General features: G+C 45.8%; 1 protein-coding gene across 1 annotated transcript in view; it reads left to right on the top strand.

Moving 5' to 3' along the window:
- Positions 1-24,035, top strand: part of efnb3b (ephrin-B3b) — a 71,808-nt gene that overhangs the window by 41,666 nt on the left and 6,107 nt on the right. Inside the window, exon 3 of the mRNA XM_076086977.1 lies at positions 22,894-22,986. Coding sequence (XP_075943092.1) covers positions 22,894-22,986 — 93 coding nt within the window. The remainder of the gene's footprint in view (positions 1-22,893; positions 22,987-24,035) is intronic.

The following is a 24,035-nucleotide window of genomic DNA, read 5'->3' as shown; positions in this document are numbered from 1 at the left end:
ACCCGATGATGCTCGTACTGGTGATTATAGTGTTATTAAATTGCGCTATGGTCCAAAGTGGCAAACATTGTGCACTAGAATTAGGCTAAAACATTAACATTACAAGTAATGGACCTGGCTAGCCGTCAAAGCAATGCCTTTTCATTTGGAAACCGAGTGATGGAAGTGAAGGCTGGAAAGATGTAGAGAGGCCGAGTCAGAACAAGGAGGAGAGACTGGGAGGACGCTAGAACATGTATGTGCAGGGAGAAAAAAAGGGGGTGGGTGGGGGAGAGAAAGACAGATTAAAGAAGACAGGGACAGGTCTCTCGTTGTGTGTGTGTGTGTGTGTGTGTGTGTGTGTGTGCTCGGCTGATGGGAATGGGAAGCGAGTGTCAGTTGACACGCACAGACCCGGCTTCTCATCTGCAGGGTGACACTGAAACAACACGGCCACTTTCAATCACGGCGGCTGTCAAGGGGACACACGCGCTCATATATGTTTGAACACACCAACGGGCACACCAGCAGTGAATGATTGCAGGCTCACAGTCAACATGCATATGACCTCATATGGGAGTGACCTTTCTCTCTCTTTCACACGCACACACACGCGCGCACACACACACACACGGCACTAATCTTCCTTGGTGCTCACACTAACATATGCATGCTCACATCGCCTTACACAGAGGCTTTCTCATAAATATATGCAGTCACACACACATTGGCGTACAAGCAGGCTTGTGGTTGTAAACACAAAAATAGTCTGAAAATAGCACACACACACACACTAACACACAAAGATTGGTTGCAGTGAACGGGTCAGTCGCTGTGGGACTGCAGTGTTGTTGTCAGGCAGATGGCAGCGTGTGTGTGTGTGTGTGCGTGAGTGCGCGTGTGTGTGCATGGATAGCGGTTTGAAATGGTGCATTTGTTTGTTGTGCGACCACGCGGCCAGCGGGTGCACGTATGTAGGGTGGACACGAAGGTATTTTCTCTGTGTTTGTGTGCACACATGAATGACTCCCTGCGGTGTGTTTAGGGAGCAGGGCCCCTGGGGCTTTGCGGAGAGCCCGGTGCTTGCCGTCACACAATAGCAGAAGATAAACAAGCCCTCCCACTAATATGAATAATAGAAGAGCTGACTGGGGCCTGCGCACCTAGAAAAATAAGTTTGTGTGTTTGTGCAAGTTTGCATGTGTAGGTCTTTGGGTAAATGTAAGAGTTTTTTGGGGGAAAGTTATTGGTGCATTTGTGCATGTGTGTGTGTGTGTGTGTGTGTATACAATGGGGTCGTTTCTGCTAAGTCATTTTCTCTCTCTTTGACTTGGTATTGTTTTCCTCTTCTTTGACTCTCTGTCTCTCTGTTTGTCTTTCTTGTCCATCCATCCGTCTCTTTGCCCCTTCTGTCTCATTCTGTGTGTGTATATTCATATCCATTTTGAGTCTATTATGAGTCTTTAACAGCAACTTTTGATCAGGGTCTCTGTGTGCAACTTTGGACAGGGTGGGGCTACGTGTGTGTGTGTGGTCTAATTGTTGGACAGCGCGGGGCCGGCGCAGCGCGTGCATACAGCAATGTCGAAGTGTTCAATAATGCAGAGGTACTCACTGGTTTATTTATCAGGGTTAAGCTGAAATAAATGACACAGAATCCAGATGGGGGAGAGGGAGGGAGGGCAGAGAGACGGGAGCGAGAGAGAGAGTGAGAGGCAGATGAAGGGAGAGAAAGATGGGGAACATTAGTGAAACGGAGAGTGAAATAGAGGAGAGAGAAGAGACAATGGAGGAGAGGAAGTGGAGAGAAACGCTGCACTGCAGCCTAAATGAGCTGCACCTCGCCGCCGCTCCGCGTTAGCTTATGATTCCCCATGTGCATACGTGCGTGGCTGTCTGCGTGCGAGTGTGTGTGTATGTGTTTGCAACTGAGTGGGCACACAACTTTGCAGTGAGCAGTCAAAGTGAGAGATTCAAGGAGCGGTGGAAAGCAGCTGGGGGGGGGGGGGGGGGGGAATCCAGGGACTGTGAGGAATCTATATCTGCTGAATATTTGATCAAGTTTAAGCCATCAGATTTGAGCCCCCTGCCAGGCTCTAAAGCAACCAGAGACACGGGGGAGAGGAGAGGAAGCTGCAGGGAGGAGGGCGAAGGAGGTAGAAACGAGATGACCACGGTGAGGGGCTTAGAGCGAGGGTAGGGGATGTTTAATACAGAATAATCCCACTGAATACTAAACGCTTGTGTAGCACCATATATATCCCATCTCTACTTCTGTCAAAGATAAAGAGAAACACTTGAATGCGCGTTGGGAAAGTGGTCATACATCTCATTAAACATAAAGTAATACTAACTTCTCTCTCATTAATTTTAATGGTGTTAAATGGTTTGGTACCCATTAAGAAGCATACATCAGCACTAGCCGAAAATACCCCGCAACAAAATTCACTAAACTTATTTTGCATTCATAATGCTGGTCACAGCTGAAAGGTGTCTCTTTGGCGTCGACTGTCAGAAAGTCTAAATGAATCCAAGTAATACTGAAACATGTACAGCATTTCTTTTCTTTCTTTGGTGCTGTTCCAGAATAACAGCAGTAATTTGGGGTAATAAAATGGTTTGCACATAAAGAATATTGAGACTCGGTCAAGTAAGGTGACAAACCCTCCCAGCCCATATTAGGGCGGCTGCTCGTTAATGGTGCACGTTTGTTTTTTTAATAAGCTCATCATTGAGAAGAAACCTGAAATCCCACACATAGAAAATTCAATTTGATGCTTAGGGGGGACCATTTTTTTTTACATTATAGCTCCAATGCTGTAGAACAAACTCCCCCTCAGTGTCAGATCAGCTGAGTCAGTGCCTCAGTTTGAAAAGCTTTTTAAAAACCCACCTGTACGGACGCACAATATCTTTTCAAAAATGTTTGTATGCTTTGTTTTATCCCTCTATGTCTGACCACTTCTTAAAACCCCTGTTTTTGTTGCATGTTCTGTGAATGATGTTCTTTTAAATCTTTAGTGAAGCGCTAAGTAACTGCGGTTTTGAAAGGCACTATAGAAATTAAGTTTTATTATTATTATTATATGCGGCAGAGCCCACCCACGAATGTGGTCTGGGTGATCTGATCTCAGAGTGTCCCGGTGCATTCACACCTGTACTTTCAGCTGTCCACTTGTAATCGGATCACCTGACAAACGTGTTTCTCTCACCTCAGGTGTGAACAAGGCCCGAATTCAACTGCAAAGTCTCTGCCAAACATTTTTTTTTTACCTTTTCCTTCTCTTCTGACCACCACGAGTCTAACTTCACGTGTGGTGACACACACGTAAAATTGTGTTCCACATTTTTTTCAACTTCAAGCGCGTTAAGGCTTTCACATGTGTTGTGGCCCTCGAGGGACACGCCTCGAGTTCGCTCCAAGCCGCCCCCTGACAACTATTTTTCGAGGTGGACATGAGACTGCCTCTCCAGCCGGCAACACATTTTTCACACCCCACTAAACACATCGAATTCTCGGGGCGAACCGCCTCAGTTAAACTCTCATGTGTGAAAAATTGCCTTAAAATAAAGTGCAAAAGTGGAAAATGGAGTAGAATAGGCCGGCATGGGGTGTGGTGCAACGGACCCGACTAATTCCCCCTCTAGAGATGAAGTTTATCTGCGTCTCTCAATGGATGAGAGCAAGTGGATAGTAGAAAAGATGACTCTATTTCAAAGCACGATAGTCAACTCAAGTGGTTTCGATGATTAGATTGCCCCGAGCTGCACTGTGCTGTTTCGTATGTAACTTCATTATATGCGTGACAGTATGTACACGTGCTTAAATACAGCACACACACACACCGCTGCAAGAGCACTGTCAACCTGCAACGTGCCGTGTGTTGACACCGATGTCGTGGGACACAAATGACAAAAACAAGGTTTTTGTGGCAAAGATAAATGGGGGAGAGGAGGGGGGACGGGAGGGAGCTGATGTAAACTGACATTGGGAGAGAGCGAGGGATATTTGGGCAAGGGGGTAGAACAAAAACTCTGAGAGAGGGAGAAAAGAAAGGGGAGGGAAAAGATGAAGAAAAGAAGATGCGTGTTGAGTGTGAGTAAGAGAAAGTGACAGATCGCCCGGCCGATTTAGGTCAGCAATCAGAGCGGCGCTACTGTCTGTGAGATTGGCTGTGCGTGTGATGTCGGTTCGGAGGCTCTCTGTGCGTTTGTGCGGGCAGGCGGGAGAGGGTGGGTGCTGGTGTGCGCTTGCGCATCTGTCTGTTTTTTTGTGGAAGGCTGACTGTGGAGTTTGTGCGAGTTTGTGTGTGTGTGTAGTTTGGTTTGGTGGGGGTTGATTGCGTGAGTGAGGGTGACTACGTCTCTTCTGTTAAAGGTCAGACAAGAAGAATCCCTCCCTAATTGGATTGGGCCTGGTTTACATTGTATGATCCATTTAACCTCCCTACACTATCTGTCTGTCTCTCACACGCACACACAGACGGATACACAAACTTTTCTCGTTCCCCGTCGCAGCTTGACAGACAAAGGCGTCATTGTGCTGCTGCCTTCTGTTGAGCAACCTTTTGCAGAAGGATGTGTTACCGGGCAATCAGACATGGGGGAGCTCAAAAAACAAGCGCACCTCTCTGCTGACCTCTGCCATCAGGAGAACACATTAGCCCGCTAATATAGCTTTGATTTAGTGTCCAGGTTCACGCAAACATGACCTCTGACCAACGCAATGAAAACATTCACACTGACAGATGCGTAGCCGATACACACAGACAAACTTTGTGTTTGAATGTGTTGAATAATATATTTTCTTTTAGTCTGAGAGTGGAAGTAAAAAATGGCAGGAGTAAGGCCATAGTTAGCCTATCTTAGCATAAAGAGTGGAAACGGTGCGAAATACAGCAACATTTGCTGTCTTATTTACGCGATGCATCTGTACTTTTCCTGAAAGTGAGATGAGAAGATAGCTGGAGTTAGGCTGTGTTTGGCCTAGCTTAGCATAGTGACAGGGGCAAACAGTTAGCATCCTGACAGACAATACATTTATGTCTATCTGCTCCTCTAACTTTTAGAAAGAAACAAACAATGTTGAGCTATTCCTTCAAGAGGCACACTGCTGGTGCTTTACATGGGTTTGTCTATAAGTTAAAGGCGTGATCTTTGCCATGTGTGAGGGAGATTATGGTGCTCTTAGATTTCGAATTGAACCTGGCAGCTGTTCAGTAGAAGAAGACGGAGAGGGGAGAGGAGGAAAAGTAAATTACAGGGAAACGGACGAGCTGGAATAATTTGAGCATGCAGAGGAAGAGGTCGTCTTTGGACGGGCTGATGAAAGAGGATTTCTGTGTGCTGCTGTGAGGAGACAGATGAAGAAGACAGTGTTGACACTCAGTGGAGCAAGAGGGCCCATGGCTCAAAGACACAAGGACAAACAATCGGCTGCAAATCCTTTTTAACCACCATTTAAGCGGGCCCTAATTACCCCAAAAACTACACAAAGAACATCATTATCACTCTGCGCTCATGCACGTGCGTGCTGTGTGTGTGATGTGTGCTGTGTGCTCCACTTGTTTATTGAAGAGAGGATCATTAGTGGACTGGCTGTTTACTTGTTCTCGACTAATCGTCATTGTTGTGAGATATTTTGGGTGCATTTCACAAATACAACAAGGCATTTTCTGTAATTTTCCTTCCCCCCCCGCCCGGCCTCTCACCGTCAGAGCCCAAATTCTTCCCCTCCCCACACACACCCTCCACCTTTTATTGGCTGGAGGATCTCTTTCTCTCGTCCTCGGCCTGGCTTATTTATACTCTAGGGTCAACTCAAGCCAAAAAAGCTTAATTTGATGCATGTTGCTCCGGAGAGCCAATGGTTTTGATAATCGCTTAGAATGCGCAAAAAACGCTTGAGCCAAATAACAAAAAAAAAAAAAAGAAACGGGCTGGGAAGTGGAACGAGTGGCGGAACTAATGGTTCTGATGTTGTCACGGTCCCTGTAAGTCTGTGTGACGTGCTGCGGGGCCAGACGGGGCGAGGCTCCACGCTCGCAAATCAGCAGCAGGGTTTGGCATCTTGAATGTCACAGCGGAGTGGAGCGCTGAGTAAGTAATACAGTGAAGAGTTTCAGATGAAGACCGCTTCAAGTAGTCCCTGTAGGTCTAATATTAATCCTTACTGTTCCCTCTGGGGGATGGGGACAGAGGGGGAGGGGCATATCGTCCATATTAGTACCACAAATCTGCCTCTGCTACATACGCTTATTATATATTGATGATGAAGGAGGGGGGGTTGGATAATTGAATACCCTCATCATGGACAGGAGCGCTTGGTCTCGTTTCTCCACTTGAGACTACCTCAAGTGGGTGGGGGAAGGTGGAGTTGGTGTGTGTGTGTGTGTGTCTATGCATGTGTGTGTGTGTGTACCCTTTTGTCCTCCTGTGCCCACCCCCGTCTCCAGCTGTAGACCCAGGCCCCAACCACAGCTCCAGCCCTGCTAACCACTGGTTTAATATATGCAATTAAGAAGCTAATTAGAGCAATTAATTCAGCCAGGGCCAAGGCCCAGCCTGGCTCCTATTCACAGCTTTGGAGCTGCCATAATCCCCCCCCCCCTCCACACAAACACACACACACACACACACTAAGTACACAAAGAACAACACACACTCAGACACCGCCATGCCCTCATTATGAGCGGGGGCTTTGTTGGCTGTGTGTGTGGTGCCAGAGAAGTCGGAGATGAAGAAAAGGGTGTAAATAAAGACAGAGAAAAAGTGAGGCAGTCAGTTGGGTATAATGAGTGAAAACAGTGAACTAATTCATTGGCACCTCCAGCCTCGCTCGGTTGCTCTCTTCGGCGGCGCTGAGAGAGAAGAGGGCCCCGTTGTGGCAAATAGCGTCTTACCTCATCCGCAGCAACAGCTCGGATGTCATTTGCCTCTGGAAGGCAGCCGGCTGGGGGGGGAAAGACGAGGTTTAATGGAGAATGCTCGCTCTGTTTTATTGGTTTAACCTTTATTTGTCCAGGTTTGTCCCGGCGAAGATTTAAGAACTGTTTTCACAAGCCTGACTTTGCCCAGAAAGCGCCATTACATTACCGCGGGTCCATTTCAAATAATTTGAAGCTTTCATTTTAGAATAAAGTCCTATTTTTTTAACTTTTATTTCACAATACAACAAGGTGAACAGGGTTGTTTGTTCGTCTTTAGTGATTTATACGCGCGTCATAAACCTTTTGATGGCTTGCATTTCGGCTCGGCTCTCGCTGCACAGAAAGAAGAGAGTAAGTAATTCCAGGTTTGTTATTTTTAGTGTGATTAGTAAATGTGTGATGAATTGAAGATTAGAGGAGCGGGGCAGATTTACAGCGTTTGGAGCACGCTGCTTTAAACGGATTACTGATAAAGTAATCGAAGAAGTTTTGCCGGCGTCGCTCGGGAAGAAAAACAGTCGCTCAACCCACAAATATGGCACCGGGTGACAAATTAGTCATAGCTTATTTAGGGCTGCCCCGTTACATGAGATGCTAACACGATTCTGCCTCTTTGCTGGGATCTGTGCTACCTTTTTATTTTTTATCACCGAGTGCCTGTGGAAGTGATATTTTTAGCTAAGTACCCCTCATTGAAGACATTGACGTTGAAGTGCACTCTTTTTTTGCTCCCCGAGTTTCGAGAGTACATCACACTTATATCAATCCTTACGCCACCAAATCAGTTCTTGTTATGTGAGATTTTGTCAGTTTGCGAGAGGAAAATGTCTCCCATCTGCCATGTTTTGGCATGCTGCGCCACCTTTTTTTTTTTTTTTTACCAGGCCTTTAAAGAGCTGCTAGCAGTCCTCAGAGGTAAGAGTTGTGGGCTTGTGATCTTACAAGAGCTGTGTGTGTGTGTGTGTGTGTGTGTGCGTGCTGTTAGTGCCACGTTTAAAATATGAATAAGTCTGATCTGTTTTTACAATAGAACCTCATACTTGACCCTGTTAAAAGTTTCACTCAGGTGGTCTTTCTCTTTTTTTGTTCTCTGCTTTTGTCATTCTGCATGTCTGTCACTCTCTCTCTGTCTCTGCACGGCACACTCATTACTCTTTCAGTTGCTCTCTATCCTCTTCCAGTTCCCTGCCGTAACTCGAAGACAGCACACAAAAAGTGAGCGGTGAAGAGATGCAGTTCATGCGTCCCATCTTGCTATCAGGTCGAGCAGAACAATGACTCTTCCACTCAAATATCACATGCATGAAGAAGAAATAAAGAAAATAAAAATAAGTATTGTCTATATACCTTGGAAAGCCATACATCCTCTGAATGCCATAGGTCTCTAGTTGTGGGTTGTAAAGTTTCATGAGGCTGTCACAACACGTCATTTTATACAGTGACCTCAAGTTTCTCTCCTCATTCCTATTCGGAGCATCATCACACATGAATACAATTGGGCTCATTGGATCCACAAGAGTATCAGCATTCCAGTCAAACCCAATTCATGCAATTCCAAGCCTGATCTGGGACCCTAGTATGCAGAAATATTAAAATACACCATTTTTAGAATAGGTGAAAATAGCACATTTCTGCTGAATGCAAAACTGTCTAAAAGAGCATTGGATTAGTGTAAAGTGGGCATATCTCTAAAGGGGAGACTCGTGGGTGCCCATAGAAAACATTTCTATTCAGGTATCTTGAGGTGAGAGGTCAAGGGAATATATTTATTTTTCCCTCGCCACGTTGGAGCGTTATTTAGATTTCTTCCCGACATCTACAGCCTCTGAAAGACAGTAAAGTCGGCCAAGGACGCTGGTGTCCACAAGGAGTGGAAGAGGTTAAACAAGCACGTATCCGTAGAAGTATTTGTGACATATACTTCAGTATAATTTACAGTCATAGTTGCAACAGAGGTTGGTTTCCACACCTGTTTTTATCAACCTTGACAGACTCGGCGTTGTGTAGTTTACTTTGGCGCTGTGAGGATGATCTTATCGGGCTAATAAAGCTCGTTGAACTTGAAAACTGAGGTGACGGAGAGAGACAGACGGATGTCTTTCAGCTGTCGAATGAAATAAACTCCACATCAGGCAAAACGGGAACACTAAACAAACCTCGCAACAGCACTGTGAGAAACCTTAATGAGCACACACAGGTTTTTCCAGTCCCGCGTGCAACCAGATAGCCGCGGATGATTTCACTTAAGCAAGCGAGAGCGGGAGATTAGACGCTAAAAAAGCCCACATTTGGGGAGGAGATGCAGACAGACCGCTACGCTCACATGCATCAAACCCCCCCGAGACTCGTGACGTGCAAATAAGATTGAAGACGTTCACATAAACACACTCCAAAACTGAAGACAGACTGACACATGCGGAGAGCAAATACACCCACATTTCTGAAAAGCAGACAAGCACGAACATACACACACTAACACACGATAAGAAAAACAGACAGACTGCCATACAGCTAAGCACACAGCTTCTAGCAGGCTGCTTTAATCACAGAGGAGCTAAACAAACACAACTGTCATCGCTCTCGTTCCCTCGCTGTTGCACACATATAGAAATATATACACTGGCACACAAGCACAAGCACACACAAACAGTATATAATTGCCCTATGCTTTCTGCTGTCCATCATCTTCCCCTTCATATCTAACCCTTCTTTCCACTTTCTCTCTCTCCAATCTCTCCCCCGAGCAGTGTGTGCAGGCACAGATGTCAAAATGTATTATTTCGGCTGGCTTGCTCCCATGTTTTGTGTTTGTGTATGTATATATGTGTGTGTGTGTGTGTGTGTGTGTCCTCCTTTGGAAGAATAATGGTGGTGATGGGGGGGTTGGTGGTGAGGAAGAGGAAAGGGGGCCGTACTGGTAAAGATTAGTCAAACATTTCTCTGCTACAACGTACATGCCTGTGTAGACTAAAGCATACATCACAAGGAGAAGAGCACACACTCTGTATTCAAGTATTGCAGTCATGGTTCAAGGACATTTAAGGCAACTATACACACACTGGAGCATTGAATTGGATCTGTGCTGATCCATTAGAAGGACCTCCATGCTCGTCAGGATTGTGTTATAGCTCAGTCTTGGCTGGTGCATTTAAACACTCGAAGTGAGCCAGGTTTAAAGTGCTTCTGTGTGTGTGTGTGTGTGTGTGTGTGTGTGGGCGTGTGTGTGTGTGTGTGTGTGTGTGTGTGTGTGTTTATGTATAAGCAGTGTCAACAGTCTGTGACATAGCTGCTGGTTGCAAGAATGGCATGCAATGAAAGAAGGAAACTCGAGGGACAAAGAAAAAAGAGACTGTTTTCACAATGGATGTTGGCCCCTTGTGGCCCCTAACATGGAAATAAATAAAAAGAGTAAGAGTAATAGATTAACAATAGTAGTGATAGTTAAAATGAGTCTGTGGGTTTGTGTCCTCCGCATACCTCGAGAACCGTTCATGCGTACTTGGTGTATACTGTGCTGCAGGAATGAGTCCGAAAACCCAGAAATGGTTCCTTGTCTCGAAGTCGAAGGGCTTTTTGATTGTTTTTTTTTGGTCAGATGCCTGAAATAGGATGTCAACGTTTTGTAATCGACATAAAATGCGTCGTGAATGTTGAAGATTTCCATGTCTTGAAAAAGGTGGTTGCTAACAACTGTCTAAATGAGACAACTTAATGTCATCAGGTCGAACACTATTCCACCTTTAGCTTAGTGGCGGTGACGTGAATCCATGTGACCGTGCTATAGTTGGCGCTATGACAATGAACTTTACATTTTGGCCTGTAACTTTTGAACCCTGAGTCACAAAATTCTTTTTTTTCGTGGATTTTGTCAGTGTAGACCAATCCATCCAGATAGGCCACGCCCATGTCCGTCTATAGCGATTTTCCGACATTTTGAACTGTGTCCAAATTAGATTTTTATCTGCTCCTCCCGCAATTTGGCACAGAAGATCTCTGAACCAGGCTTGGAAAAAAAAGTCACTTTTCCGTTTTTTTAATGTTCCATACAGTTTGGCTATAGCTGGCCCTTAGAATCTTGTGGCCAGGGTTTACATTACAAATAAAACAGAACAGGCACTGCACTACTAAAATATGTATATTTTCCTATAATTTGGGTAAGCAGACCCGTTAACACAACAGAAAGCGTACCCTGTGCCATGCTTATCCACGATTTAGCTCGCACACCCAAAATCAAACGAGATTTGATTGTGGTTATTGCTCTCTATCTGCCACTAGATCAAGACCGAACATTTTTCCAGGCTTCCAGTGCAATCTATTTCCCTATAGCTGGCCAGCCAACAACAGAGTGCCGCCAAGAGCTTAATGATGTATAATGCAGATTAGCACTCTGTTGGGAAGTACTTCAGCTACAATCCTAAATAAAGTTTTTCCTAATGGCAAATCCAATTGTTTCAAAGGTCTTTCCTATAGGTCCGGTCTCGCTTCTGCAGCGGGCAGGGCTTTAACACTTTGTCACCAGAGAGAGTGTGTGACAGGAATAATTAGTCCTGTGTGTGTGTGTGTGTGTGTGTGTGTGTGTGTGTGTGCGTTGCAGTAGGAGATGAGAGACCCAGGTATGCATGTTTATTAGACGGTGGACCTGAAAGCTGCACTCAGTCTCATTAAAATGTTTGATTGTGTTGCCGTTAATGCGCACATTCTTCCTTGAGCGCATCATTTATCACACACGCACACAAACAAGTGCGCACATGTTCCAACGACTTTTTGTCCTTTCTGAGCTCTCGTGGAGTTCATTAAAAGCCTTAATTAGACTGACAGTTATGTGTGATTACAGTCTTTAAGATGTACAGCTCCTCGGCAGGCCCACTCCCTCACTGCCTCCTTTCAAAAGGCTTTGTCTGAGGGGGAGAAAGTCCGCGTGAGAGCGCTCATGCATGTGTTTGTGTGTATTAAGGAGGCCTAACCTCCTGTAAGTTCTGGGTCTTTGACATTTGCCATTAAAATCACCCAGAAAGGAGTGACATTTACGAGGCCGTTTTTCTCCAACGGCTCCAGCCGCCCATGGACTCCTATCTTTTTCTCACATTTCCACCTCTCACACGTCGTCCTCCTCCTCCTTCACACCCTTCTGCTTCCCTTCTTCTTAATTTAGAAACACCTCCCCTCTCCCCGGCGCCATCTTCCCCACTTACTTTGGCTTTCTTTCTCTCGTGCTACATGCCACAGATCGCTGTCACGTTCCTCCCTTCAGACCGTCGTTGACCCACTTCCCTCTTCCCTGCATCGTTCCCAGCTTCCTGTTTTACCAGACGTTTGTCCTTCAGCCGAGCAACTTCTCTCCCCTCCTTTTTTCTGTTTTGCCAAACGAAGCATAACCCAGATATCAAACCCAAAAAGCAAGAAATAGGCCCGGTGTCATTTGACCGCCTTGTCCTTCAGGGAGGTTTTGTACAATCTCAAAATGACTTGGCCTGTGATGTTTCAACATGATGGGGCTCTTTCTTTATTTCTTTTATAAAAATGGAGCCAGTGTTGGATGGACATGATGCAGTTTAAAGTGTTGTTTTTCCTTCTTTGTCAGGCTTAACATTCCAACACTGGATCCTGAGATTTCTTTTGATTGTAAAAGGAATGGAAGGATCCAAAATATCAGCCAATAAATGAATCTAAAAATAACCACTAGGCCCACGCAGTATTCTCATCGCTCCCTAAACAGTATCATGCCAATTCCTCAGCAACACCTGTAATGTCTAAAAGTCACCATCAGCCACAAAGTTGACTCAAAATCACTTATGTTATCGTATCTGACAGCTCAGTGTCCCAGAGGGACGTTTTGGCTTCAGATACATACAGTGTTTTGTGAGCTGTTTGTTCTCGTCTAAGGGTTTGAACCCGGTGGAAGAGCAGAACGCTCGCTTGGCGAAGGGTCGCCTCCACGGCGTCTTCGGCATGTGTTGTGGCGAGTTGCCAATGCTGTAATCCGGCAATGACAGACAATGTCACAGCTAGGCTCTGCCTGAGAGGAAGGCCCAACAAAGAGAGGGACGGCAGGAAGGCTGGAACCTTAAAGGCAATAATTGAAAGGAGAGGCAGAGAGGACATGTTGGAGAGGAGGGGAACAGCTACTGGAGGAGAGTAATCGCTGCAACAGACGGCTTTTTATTTATTTTTTCCCTACCCTCCTGCCCTGTGATGAAAGTATGACAAAGTGACAGGAGGACGTGGAACTGCGAGTTAGGCGTTAGTTGTCTCCCGTTTTCCTCTTCGCTGCACCGAATGCATGCTTAAAGTGAGACAGTAAATCAGGCTAATGTGAGACTGAGGGCTTTTATTTAGTGATTGTGTGCTCACACAGGTGTTTGTGTGTGTGTGTGTGTGTGTGTGTGTACATTTGGTGGAGGGGAATGTTTTGAGGGCATCCTACTGGACAGGATAAATGATGGGAACATTAATGTAAGAGAGGGAGAAATCTTTCCTGTACTATTAGTCATGATATATCCTGTTAGCTGTGTCGTGTCTCACCGCCTCTTATACAACAGGTGTGTGTGTGTGTGTGTGTGTGTGTGTGTGTGTGTGTGTGTGTGTGTGTGTGTGTGTGTGTGTGTGTGTGTGTGTGTGTGTGTGTGTGTGTGTGTGTGTGTGTGTGTGTGTGTGTGTGTGTGTGTGTGTGTGTGTGTGTGTGTGTGTGTGTGTGTGTGTGTGTGTGTGTGTGTGTGTGTGTCCACCCTGAAAGCTATAGGGAGAAGGAAGACACAAAGCACGGTGGAAATTCACTGTGACATGTTTTCAGTTGAGACACAGAAGTCGGCTCAGCGACATGACAAATCTCCCATTCATCAAAATCACCACAGGACTGTTCAAGAAGTGCTCGTGACTCAATCGTAATGGCAGGAGACGGCAAGTGTTTCGCTGTTTGGAAGGAAGGAAGGAAGGAGGGGAAAGAGGGGAAGTGAGTGATGGACTTCGCTGGTTTAACCCAGATCCAGGCAACCGCAAGGAGGAGTGGACAACCGGAGGTGTTTCGATTTTATTCTGGGAGCGACTTGGGAATAAAAGAGGCTGGGTAAAAAAAAAAACATGAGCAAAGAGCAGGAGAGACGGCGAGAAGGGAACGACGAGGCTGGCGCTGACCCATTTCTCCAGGCCTCCAATCGAGTGGCTGATATTATGCAGAACGGCTTCACGCAAACCTTAAGACGGACACATGCCACCAGACGCCAGCAGAGGAGGACACACAGCAGGGTCTGAAGGACCGCCAGAGTCCGTTTGCTTCTTATTCTGTGTGACTGCTGCAAAGTCTCGGCCTCGGCGCTGGAATATAATATCACATTCAGACATTGTGAACTCATCGGGCCGCTCAGCCGGTGTCGGGCTGTGTTACCCACCGAGACACGGATAAAAAGGCTTTGCGGGCCTTTTTTTTTTTTTTTTTAAGTCTTTCAAAAAACAAAAAATCCGTGCTATCGAAGTCACTCAGGGATTCACTGATAAGCATTCATTAAGTATTGATAAGTAGTCATTGAAGTATTCATTCAATATGCATGGAGGTCCACTTAGAGGTGCACTTGACAGGGCTTGCAGGGATAGCAGTTTCCAGCAGATTTGTGGAAGTTAGCAGATAGATACTCACTACACACACACACAGAATGCCCTCGCTGCCCCGGGACGGGGACGTTGACCCAGTTGTAAGGAACATTGGTCGTGACTGTCCTAGATGGCTAGCACTTTACTGACGTTACACAAGGCTCATCCAGCCAGTCACTGGGCCTCTCTTTAATGGCTCCCTCTTTTCTTTCTTTCTTTCTTTCTTTATGTTGGTCCATTATGCGTGTCTATGCTTCGGCGCTGACATTCACTCGGCGCAGATTATTTTCTCGTCCGGGATTTGTTTCTGTTCTGGTCGTTTAATTAACGTGAGAATGAATAGGAAGAAATCTACGTCTGTGTTTATGCCTACTGATGACTACACCCATCCCCCCCCCCCCCCCCCCCCCTTCTCTCTCTCTCTCTCGCTCTCGCTCTCGCTCGCTCTCTCTCTCTCTGACCCCTCTCAGCCCCTTATATATATATCTCTTATAGGGACTATATGAGCATATAAGCAGCTTTAAGGGGTTTTGCTCAGATTGTTTATTGACGCGCAGAGACACAGTCACCACACTGTGTTAATGTTGCAGTCGGCAGCCATCATTGACCCGCTGATGTCTCCTATATAAACACACACAATGACCTCCGCACACATGCATGAAACATATAGATGTACGAGAATGTGAGGTCACACACAAACACACACACACACACACACACACACACACACACACACATACACATACGACATGACGATACCCAACTGGATTTTCAGTATATTGTCGTCTCAAATAGTGATGAGATGGATTCAGTCAAAGCCAAAACAACAATGTGACAAAATACCGCAGCATTGTTCAGACCTCCAACAATATTTTTTTTACTCACTGCCTCCGTACTAAAGCATGAAATGGCAGCGGATCTGTCACAAGCAATCAGACTCCCTCTCAGCGGTGTGCGTGCATGTGTGTGTTTGTCAGATGTAGAGATCAGGTGCGCTCCACACTCCCAGTCCTCCTCTTTTTTTCGGAACTCTGAAGGGGTGGTGTGAGGAAGAGGAGGAGGAGGAGGAGGAGGAGGAGGAAGAAGGGAAGGGGGAGTTGGAGGCTGCTGTGCCGTGGCCCAGTTTGTTGTGTGTGTTTTGGTGCTGGAGGTTAATACGATGTGATTCCGAGTCGCCCACCCTCCAAGCGCACGGGACATCGAAAGACGGAGAGACAGAGGGAGGAAGGGGAAGAGGAGAGAAGGGGAGAGAGAGAGAGAGAGAGAGAGAGAGAGAGAGAGAAGGGGAATATGAGGTGGGGTGTTTTGATCGTAATAGAACAGGATGGATGGAAAGAGAATAACTGCTGAGAATTAAAATGTCATCGGGCACAGAGGCGAGATCAACCGCACGCAAGCAAAGACACTGAGATCATTTTCCCTTGGTGGATTGTGTGTGTGTGTGCGTGTTTGCGTATGTGTGTGTGTGCTGGTTGCGTGTATGACATGTCGAGGTTTTGAGGTAATGGTGTCCTCTGTGGAGGCATGTGTGAAATTGGGGGCTTGCGTGAGATTCTCTTTGAATGTGTGTGTGTGTGTGTGTGTGTGTGTGTGTGTGTGTGTGTGTGTGTGTGTGTGTGTGTGTGTGTGTGTGTTCTTTTTGGTCAGCATGTGACACGTCATGTGAGTTCAGCCTGTGACCATGACTTGGCTCCCGATGTTGGCCTGTCCAGTGTCCCCTTCGTCTCTCACACAAACCTGTAAGAAGCCGTTTCAAAAGGCACGAATCGCATTAGTACGTTTACTTTTACACAAGTTCACCCTGGAGCGAATGTCATACCTGTGTGCGTTTTTAAATCACATTATTGCAGAATGCAAATGAAAATGGAAATGAAGAGTTCCCATCAGGAATCAGCCAAATTGGTTGCCAGCCAGGAATTTGGCTTTAATTTGTTCATGCACTTTAGGTAGTAAAGTAATTAGATTTATCTAACCCTTTCAGTATTGCATGGGTCAGATAAAAATGTTCTCTTCTGTTGAAAAAAATATCGAAATTAAAAAGTCGATTTTTAAATGGCATATTTCCGTGCTCTTTCCACTCGAAGCACAACACATGTATTGTTATATAAGTCACAATGATAAATAGGGGAAAAAGAAGTAGATACTATCTATATTTAACAAGCCAACAAATCTTTATCCGCACAAATCTCGACCCATTCTCGCATTACCTCATGCGACAAACGCATCATCAACTTTCTCCAAACCACACGCATACCGCCATGTCACCGCGTGCAACAGAGGCGCCAAACACGCAGACAAGACGCCTTTGCGTAGTCCTGGTGTTGTGGATCAAGTGCTACAACACCAGTCAACAGTGGGCCTTTTGTCTGCAACAATAGAAATGAGAAAGCTGCACTCTTTGCAGAAACAAAAAGTTTGGAAAACCTCATGCTATGTTGGACGTAATGTAGTGTGTTGTGTATTTGGAGATGGAATGTGAAAATAATACTCGCCTGGTGTGGGGTGTTTCTTTTCTTTTTCCGAGGGGCAGCTAAAGTAATGCCCGTTCTGTTTCAGTACACGACTTAATGCCTTTTCCCCTTCTTGCCGCCGCAGCGAGGTAATGGCTTGTGATAGCTTCGTTAATGCGTCATAGCCAGGTTATAAAAGCGCCATAGGAGATTTATGAAGACGCTTTTAGTTACAGGAGATTTCGATGGCGAGATCCAGTTTTTTTTTTTTGTTTGTTTTTTGAGTGTGTGGGGGGGGGGTTATAGGATGTGGGGAGAAGGAGAAATGGGGGGAATGAATCCATCAGGTTCAACCTCCAGGGAGGGGGGGGGATCAGGTTATATGCTCTTCATCATCTAGATGACACACATGGAGCTCATAGAGCCTCTGGAGAGTGACGACTACAAATTTAAATAGGAAGGCAACGGTAAATCCCACCCCCAAGTACCCCCCCACCACACGCACACACACACACACACACACACACACACACACACACTTCCCAGTCCGCCCGAGTAATAGACTTAGTTTTTGCAGAGCGGGGTCCAAAAGCCAAACAAGTGGAACTAAAAGGAGGATTTTAAAGGCAAAGCTGCTGTGAAGCAACACATTGGTTTTAGGTTGATTTGCACAGATGGGCACACTTTGCACGAACACTGACACAAACGTGCACACACACTCCAACCACTCCAGCCGTAGCATGCCGTGCCAGTGTGCCCGAGGATAAATCCGAAAAAACCACCCACTTTGTGTCTTTCACGTCGCATTTGCATTCATCATCATCACGTTGGTGACCCTAACACACTCATGACGTGGCTACCACGCCGTCACACGCCAGAGGCGAGAGGGGGGGGGGGGGGTGCCGCCATTTGCTCGTGTAACGTTGGAGAGCTTTGTTCCTCCCTGGCCCTCGTGTGCTTGTTTATTCATTCCATTTGTTGTTTAATCTGCTCTTTTTGCTGTGCGCCACATTCCCAGTTTTGCTCCCTTTTAATCTCTCTGTCGCCGGGAAAGACGTTCCCACATCAAGCTCGAGGCATGTGCGTGTAATTTAGGTGTGTATGCTACAGTAGCGAGCTTGGACTGCTGTAATAGCTCGGCCACACAGCCAGTACTTCAATCTCTCCGATCATAAAAAAAACCTGAAGCCCCATAACTTTTCAAGTGACATTAATCTGCCTGGGAGCCCTGGTGACCCCCCTTCCTTCCTCTCAGTGTATTATATATCCTGTCATCTTCAAGTAAAACATATTAAACCAGCCTGTCTCGTTCCTTTGTTGACTTGTTTTGGAGTCACGTTAGAGATGTTTGTGATGTGTTTTTCCGTACTTATGTTGTGTTACTTATCTTATGAGATGTTGTGTTTTTTTTACATTTGACTTAGTTTACACAGTTAGCCATGTGTTTGTGCTGCAACAGTAGTGCAGTGTCTTGGTTGGCGCGTTAAAAAAATAACCAAGCGTCAGAATGTGTCGAAAATTTCTTGATTAAACACAAATTTTTATTTTTATTATAATTTATTTTGCCCTAAGTTGTGCCTTTCAGGATGAATACATGTCACTGCTTAACTCGTTTTAATGTAAAACAAATACAAAAACAAATGTTTTTTCTTCTGGTAAAAATAAATAAATAGTTCATTCAATTATATTTCCTGTCAGTATTCTCAATAGATGCTAGAATCAAACATGAACTGAACACAAGGACGCAGCTGTTTGAAATAGATATGCAAATATTTTTGATACGTATTCATTATAAAGTATGAGGTCTCTGACAATGAAAACAAAATGTTTTATTGGTGTTAGTGTAATAATACTATACAGCAATGTGCATGGCATTTGATTTTTTGTTTTGTTAGACTTCCATTAATTTAAAAATCCCAAATCGGCCTCAAGCGGGACCCTCAATGAGACAGGACCTCCGGATTAAGTGACAATGACAACAATGAAGTTATAGCCACTTGTCTTTCGATGCTGTCATTTATTGTGGATATTCTTAAGCAATGTTTTCATTTCTGAGGGCCCTGTAGTTGCGGGGCCCTGGGCAAGCTGTCCACTTTGCCCGGTTGATAATGCAGCCCTGGTGCAGCGCATTTTATGGTTAAATCGCCCCCCCCCCCCCAAAAAGAAAACCATTTCCATTTCCTGAAACAGCACATTGCATCAAAACATGGAATGCATGCATGTGTGATGTCAAAATCCTATTTCGACCAGAGATTCTTGAAATCAGGCAGTACAACAGCACTTCTTGTGACTTTTGAGCAAAGCGAAATGTGTAGTCGTGTCCCAAAGTAGACAGAAGGACGTGATGGAAATAACAACATCGGCGCGCACACAAACTCACATCACTCACACAGGAGCAAGTGTTTTGCTGCGGGAGGCCGGCTGTCACTCAGCATGTGTGGAATATATAACCAGGGCTGCGAAGCACACCACAGGAGGGGGGAAGGAATAGAGTGGGATGGCAAACATTGAGGTCCGGGCTGCGTCTTAATGCAAATGAAGTCGCTTTGCATATAGTCCACTGCAGCGGGTGACAGTCGACACGGAGCATGTCAGGCGTTGGGGGGGTTTAAGGCCCTGAATGAATGAACGATGCGAGTTATGATTCCACTTTAACGTTCGTCAGCGAGGATAGAGGCCTGGCCCATGCACTGACCTTGGTAATGACAAGAAAGAGAGATTCTCATCCGCTCTGAGGTCTTTTCTATTGACTAGATACACGCACACACTCCTCCCCCTGGCCTGCCCGGCTGCCTCCCCCCTTTGTGTGCAGAGCCCCAGCGCTGTGCAGTCTGATCGAGGTTGACTGCGGTATTATTTCATTAATTAAGTTTTTCCACTTCCTCCGCCTCTCCCTCCTGTTCTTCCTGTCGAAACGAGGGTGGCGGAGCGACGCCCTTCCTCTCCTCTGGCGCTTCACATCCCCCCCATCACTGCTGATCATTGTCTCAATTACTCATCCCGCCCTTGTCTCCCTCTTTCTCCCTCTCGCTGCTCTTCCTCCTTTCTCCTCTTATCTCATCCCAAATTGCTCTATACACTCCTCCCATCTCTCTTTATTTTCTCTCTCTCTCTCTCTCTCTCTCTCTCTCTCTCTCTGTCCTCCCAAAGTGAGGTGGGAAAGATTTGAGGCAGGCCTTTCCTACATCTCCCCATCTCTCGTCTCTCATCAGGATTTCACAGGTGTTCTGTGATAATTCAAGCCTTGATTCGGTGATACCTACTTTCAGCGTTTCCCGCGTTAAGCACTTTGGTGGCGGGGGGATATTTCCGATCTCGTTGTCCGCTTTGTTCCTGTGTAATAGAGATTCACAGAAATAGGGGCACCGGTATCATGTTTAATGGATTTAAGAGGATTCTTTTGTGATACGGTTCAGTGCTTTAACAGAAATTGCCCCGGTGATATTTGTGACCTGTTGATTGTGATGTAAAAAAAAAAATAACTTGCATTTGCAAAATCCCATATGTGGAGGCTCTCCTGGTTCAATTTGGCTCTCAGTCTCTCCGTCTCCCTCTTCTTTGTATCCATTACTGCTGCACTTTTCCATAATGGAGACATTAGAGTCTTTTACCTCTCTGCTATCTATCATGTCATTTAAACTCCTTCCTTAGTTTCTGTTTTTAACTGCTCTACTTTTTCTCTGTTCTACCACTTTCCCCTCTTTCTATGAATCTTGTCTTCGTCCCTCCTCCTCCTCCTCCTCCTCCTCCTCCTCCCGGTGTCCACTGGGCTCTGCATGGGTCATCCCCAGCGTCTCACAAAGTCTCCTGTCCCCATCATATCACCAACAGCTTGTCACAGGCAATCAGTCTCGCCGCCTTGCTTCCCTGCTTGGCCTCATCCTCCTCTCCTTGCCCTCGTCTTCCTCACCTCCCTCGTCTGCTGTCACCTTCTCGTCCTCCCGTGTGTGTCAGGAGTTATTACTTTCAGCAATCATAGTCCTCCACCCTTCTCTCTCAGACCACTCGACTCCGCCCTCCATCCATTCCTTCAATCAGAGCTGCGACATCTTCACCGCGAAGATGCATTTATACTTCAATATAATTAAGATAGATGATCCTTTTCAAATCATTTATTAAATCATGTATTAATTTGGTTTGTATACACTATTCCTCTGGGTGAGAGTATGTCGTTAATTAAGTTTAAAAGATAAATGTGATTAATTTCCAATCACTTGAACTTCATTGAAATAGATTAAATCTTCCTCCTACAGAAGTGTAACAGGATATATGACACAGGTCTCACACATGCAACAAATACTATGATTTAAAATGCATTGGTAACACAACAAATAGTAGAAGAAGTTGAAGGAGAACTTTTTTGCAGCACTTCTTTCTACATCCATCCCTGCCTCCTGGCGTCCCCACCATACTGCTGTTCGCCTTGACCCCCGCCTGCGTCTCTCCTCCTCCTGCTTTCACACTCTGCATCCTGCAGAGATGGAGGGAGAGAGAGTGACGGAGGTGTTAGAAGTAAAGCTGCCTCTTTTTCACACCTCCCTCCCTCTCTCTCTCTCTCTCTCTCTGCCTCTCTGCCTCGCCTCAGACCGGCTAATCTGTAGCCTGAAGCTGAGTGGAGGGGCTGAAATGATTTTATATATTTCTTTAAGGAGACAAGGTGAGGGTTCGCCCCGGGGGCTATAGAGGGAAAACTAAGGAGAGACAGTCGGTGTGTGCTGGGGTCTTGGGTTGCTGGAAGGAAGAAAAATATGTTTACTGTCTTTTTTTACTAGCCACTGTGGCATGAGAACTCTTTCTCATGTGATCGAAAAGGCCGGAGCGATGGCTGAAAATTTGTGTACAAATAGCTTCGATTCTCATCTCTCCAGCCCTCCCCCCCTCCTCTCTATTCTCTCCTCTTCTTACACTCTGCGTCTTCATGTCTCGATCCTTCCACTCTTACTCTTTGATCCCACCACTCGGATTCTCCCTGTGTGTTCCCTCCTTCTCTTCCTCCTCCTCCCGTTCCTGCTCCTCCAGCCTCTTGTGACCTGCAGACCAGTGATCTTTAATGCATTCGCTTTATGTAAGAATAAGTGTTTGAGTGCTACAGGGATTCATGCCCACACAACCCTCTTGCTTGTGCACTTAGCCAGCACTGCTTGGCCTCTTTTGGCCTCCCTCCTATAGCTTCGCTAGAGCGCGTTGGACTCCGGAGCAGGTTAGGAGGCTGATTTGACATGTGATGCTGTATCTCTCGCTGTTCTGATTGAATTGTTGCATTTTTCTTTTCCAGTGTGAGAAAAGCATTTAGAAAGATACATGGTAAATCCCTCATCGCCTGAATTAACACATCAGTCCCGCAATTTGAAATTGAAGAATTCTTGTAATTCGCTTAATTAAAACATGAGCACTAGTGACAGTAATGAGGTATTAAACATTGGAGCTTTAACTCATTCAACATACTCTGTATTCATCCAGTTTCTCGCTACACACAGTGTTTTTTGTCTCAGGGGCCTCATTTTATTTTATATGCGGGCTTGATTGGATTACCATCCCCTTTTTTTTTTTTTCATCAGTCCAGTCTATGGCTCTCTAGATTACCCCCCCCCTTTCCTGCTATTTCCCCAGCCCCAGCAGCAATTGCACTGGCCTGAAAGCGGTTGAGACCATGCAGCGCGGCGGGGGTGTTAATGAATTCCAGTGGAATGCTAAATGAGGACTTATTAAAGTGCCGCCGCCGCCACGTAGTTTGACATTTCAGAGCTTCTGGTGGTGTTTTAAATCGCTGCCTCTGCAAATATCACTCACTGACTCCGGAATGGCTGACCATATGAATAGAGGCTATTGTTGGTGTCGGCTATAGATTGGGCGAAGGTGAATTTGTGTGACTTTAACGGATGGTTTTTGTGTGTGTGTGTGTGTGTCTGGTACTTGGCTAATTGTGTCATTTTGTGTTTCCCTCCCTCCAGCTACGTCAGATGGGACGCGTCAAGGCCTGGATAGCATGAGAGGCGGAGTGTGTGCCACGCAAGGCATGAAGGTGGTCCTGAAAGTGGGGCAGAGTAAGTCCTGTCAACTCTCTTGTCCTACATTCATTTCTCTCTCTCTCTCACACACACACACACACACACACACACACACACACACACACACACACATGCGTTAGCTCTCCCATATGCACAACTCTTGGAGTCCACCACTCTTCTTCACGCGCTCCCTCATAACACACACGTTATTATTCATTCATCACACACAATCGCTTGTTTTGAAGTGGGGGTTGTATGAGGCACTTATCCATAGTCTGTGTAGTATACCTACAGTAGATGGAGTTTGGAGAAAGAGACAGGAGTACCGGCACGGGAGCAAAGCAACCTGCCGCTGTGGACGGGGGGTAGCAGCAAAACATGTTTTAGACATCTAAGGAAATCAATATCAGTTTAAATGTTCACTATATGTACAGCTGACATCGGACAGCTGTACAGTCGAGGAACTGAAGCCGTTAGCGATGCTCTCTTCAAAGCAACCAGACTTCATTTAAAAAAAAAAAAACACAGGGAGTAGCTGGTCTAACACTGCCTCGGTAGGTTAGTTTGTTTGTGTTATTGTGTGACTTTGATGTTTTCAACGGTTAGTTCAGATTCACTAAAGTCACACAATAACACTAACTAACTAACCAATCGAGGCAGCGGTGTATCAGATACCCCCCCCCCATGCTCTGCAAGGTAAAATTGCTGTTTTTTGATTGGAGTCTGGTGGCTGTGAAGAAAGCATTTATGGATGGCTTCAGTCACCCGTAGAAAGGGCTGTCTGACGGCAAGGTAAAGTAGTGAAATATTCTATATATAGAATACACTTGATGTGATTTTTTTGGGGGGCAGAAAATATGTTTTCCTGCCGTCCCCGTCCCAAGCAGTACATCGCTTTGCTCCCATGCCGGTACTCCTGTCTGTTTCTCCAAACTGGGGGTACCTCATACAACCCCACTTCAAAACACAACTATACCTTTAACACACGGTACGACTGCAGCTGTCGGCTCCAGCCCACTGCATCTCACACCATCTCCCATCTGCACAGCACAGAGCGGTACACATTCCTCATCTGACATGCAGCC

The sequence above is a fragment of the Anarhichas minor genome, unplaced genomic scaffold, assembly GCF_050575085.1.
Source record: "Anarhichas minor isolate MPS153535 unplaced genomic scaffold, ASM5057508v1 ptg000009l, whole genome shotgun sequence".
Taxonomy (NCBI): domain Eukaryota; kingdom Metazoa; phylum Chordata; class Actinopteri; order Perciformes; family Anarhichadidae; genus Anarhichas; species Anarhichas minor.
Note: the sequence above shows the minus strand (reverse complement) of the source record. Positions and strands in the feature narration are given on the sequence as shown.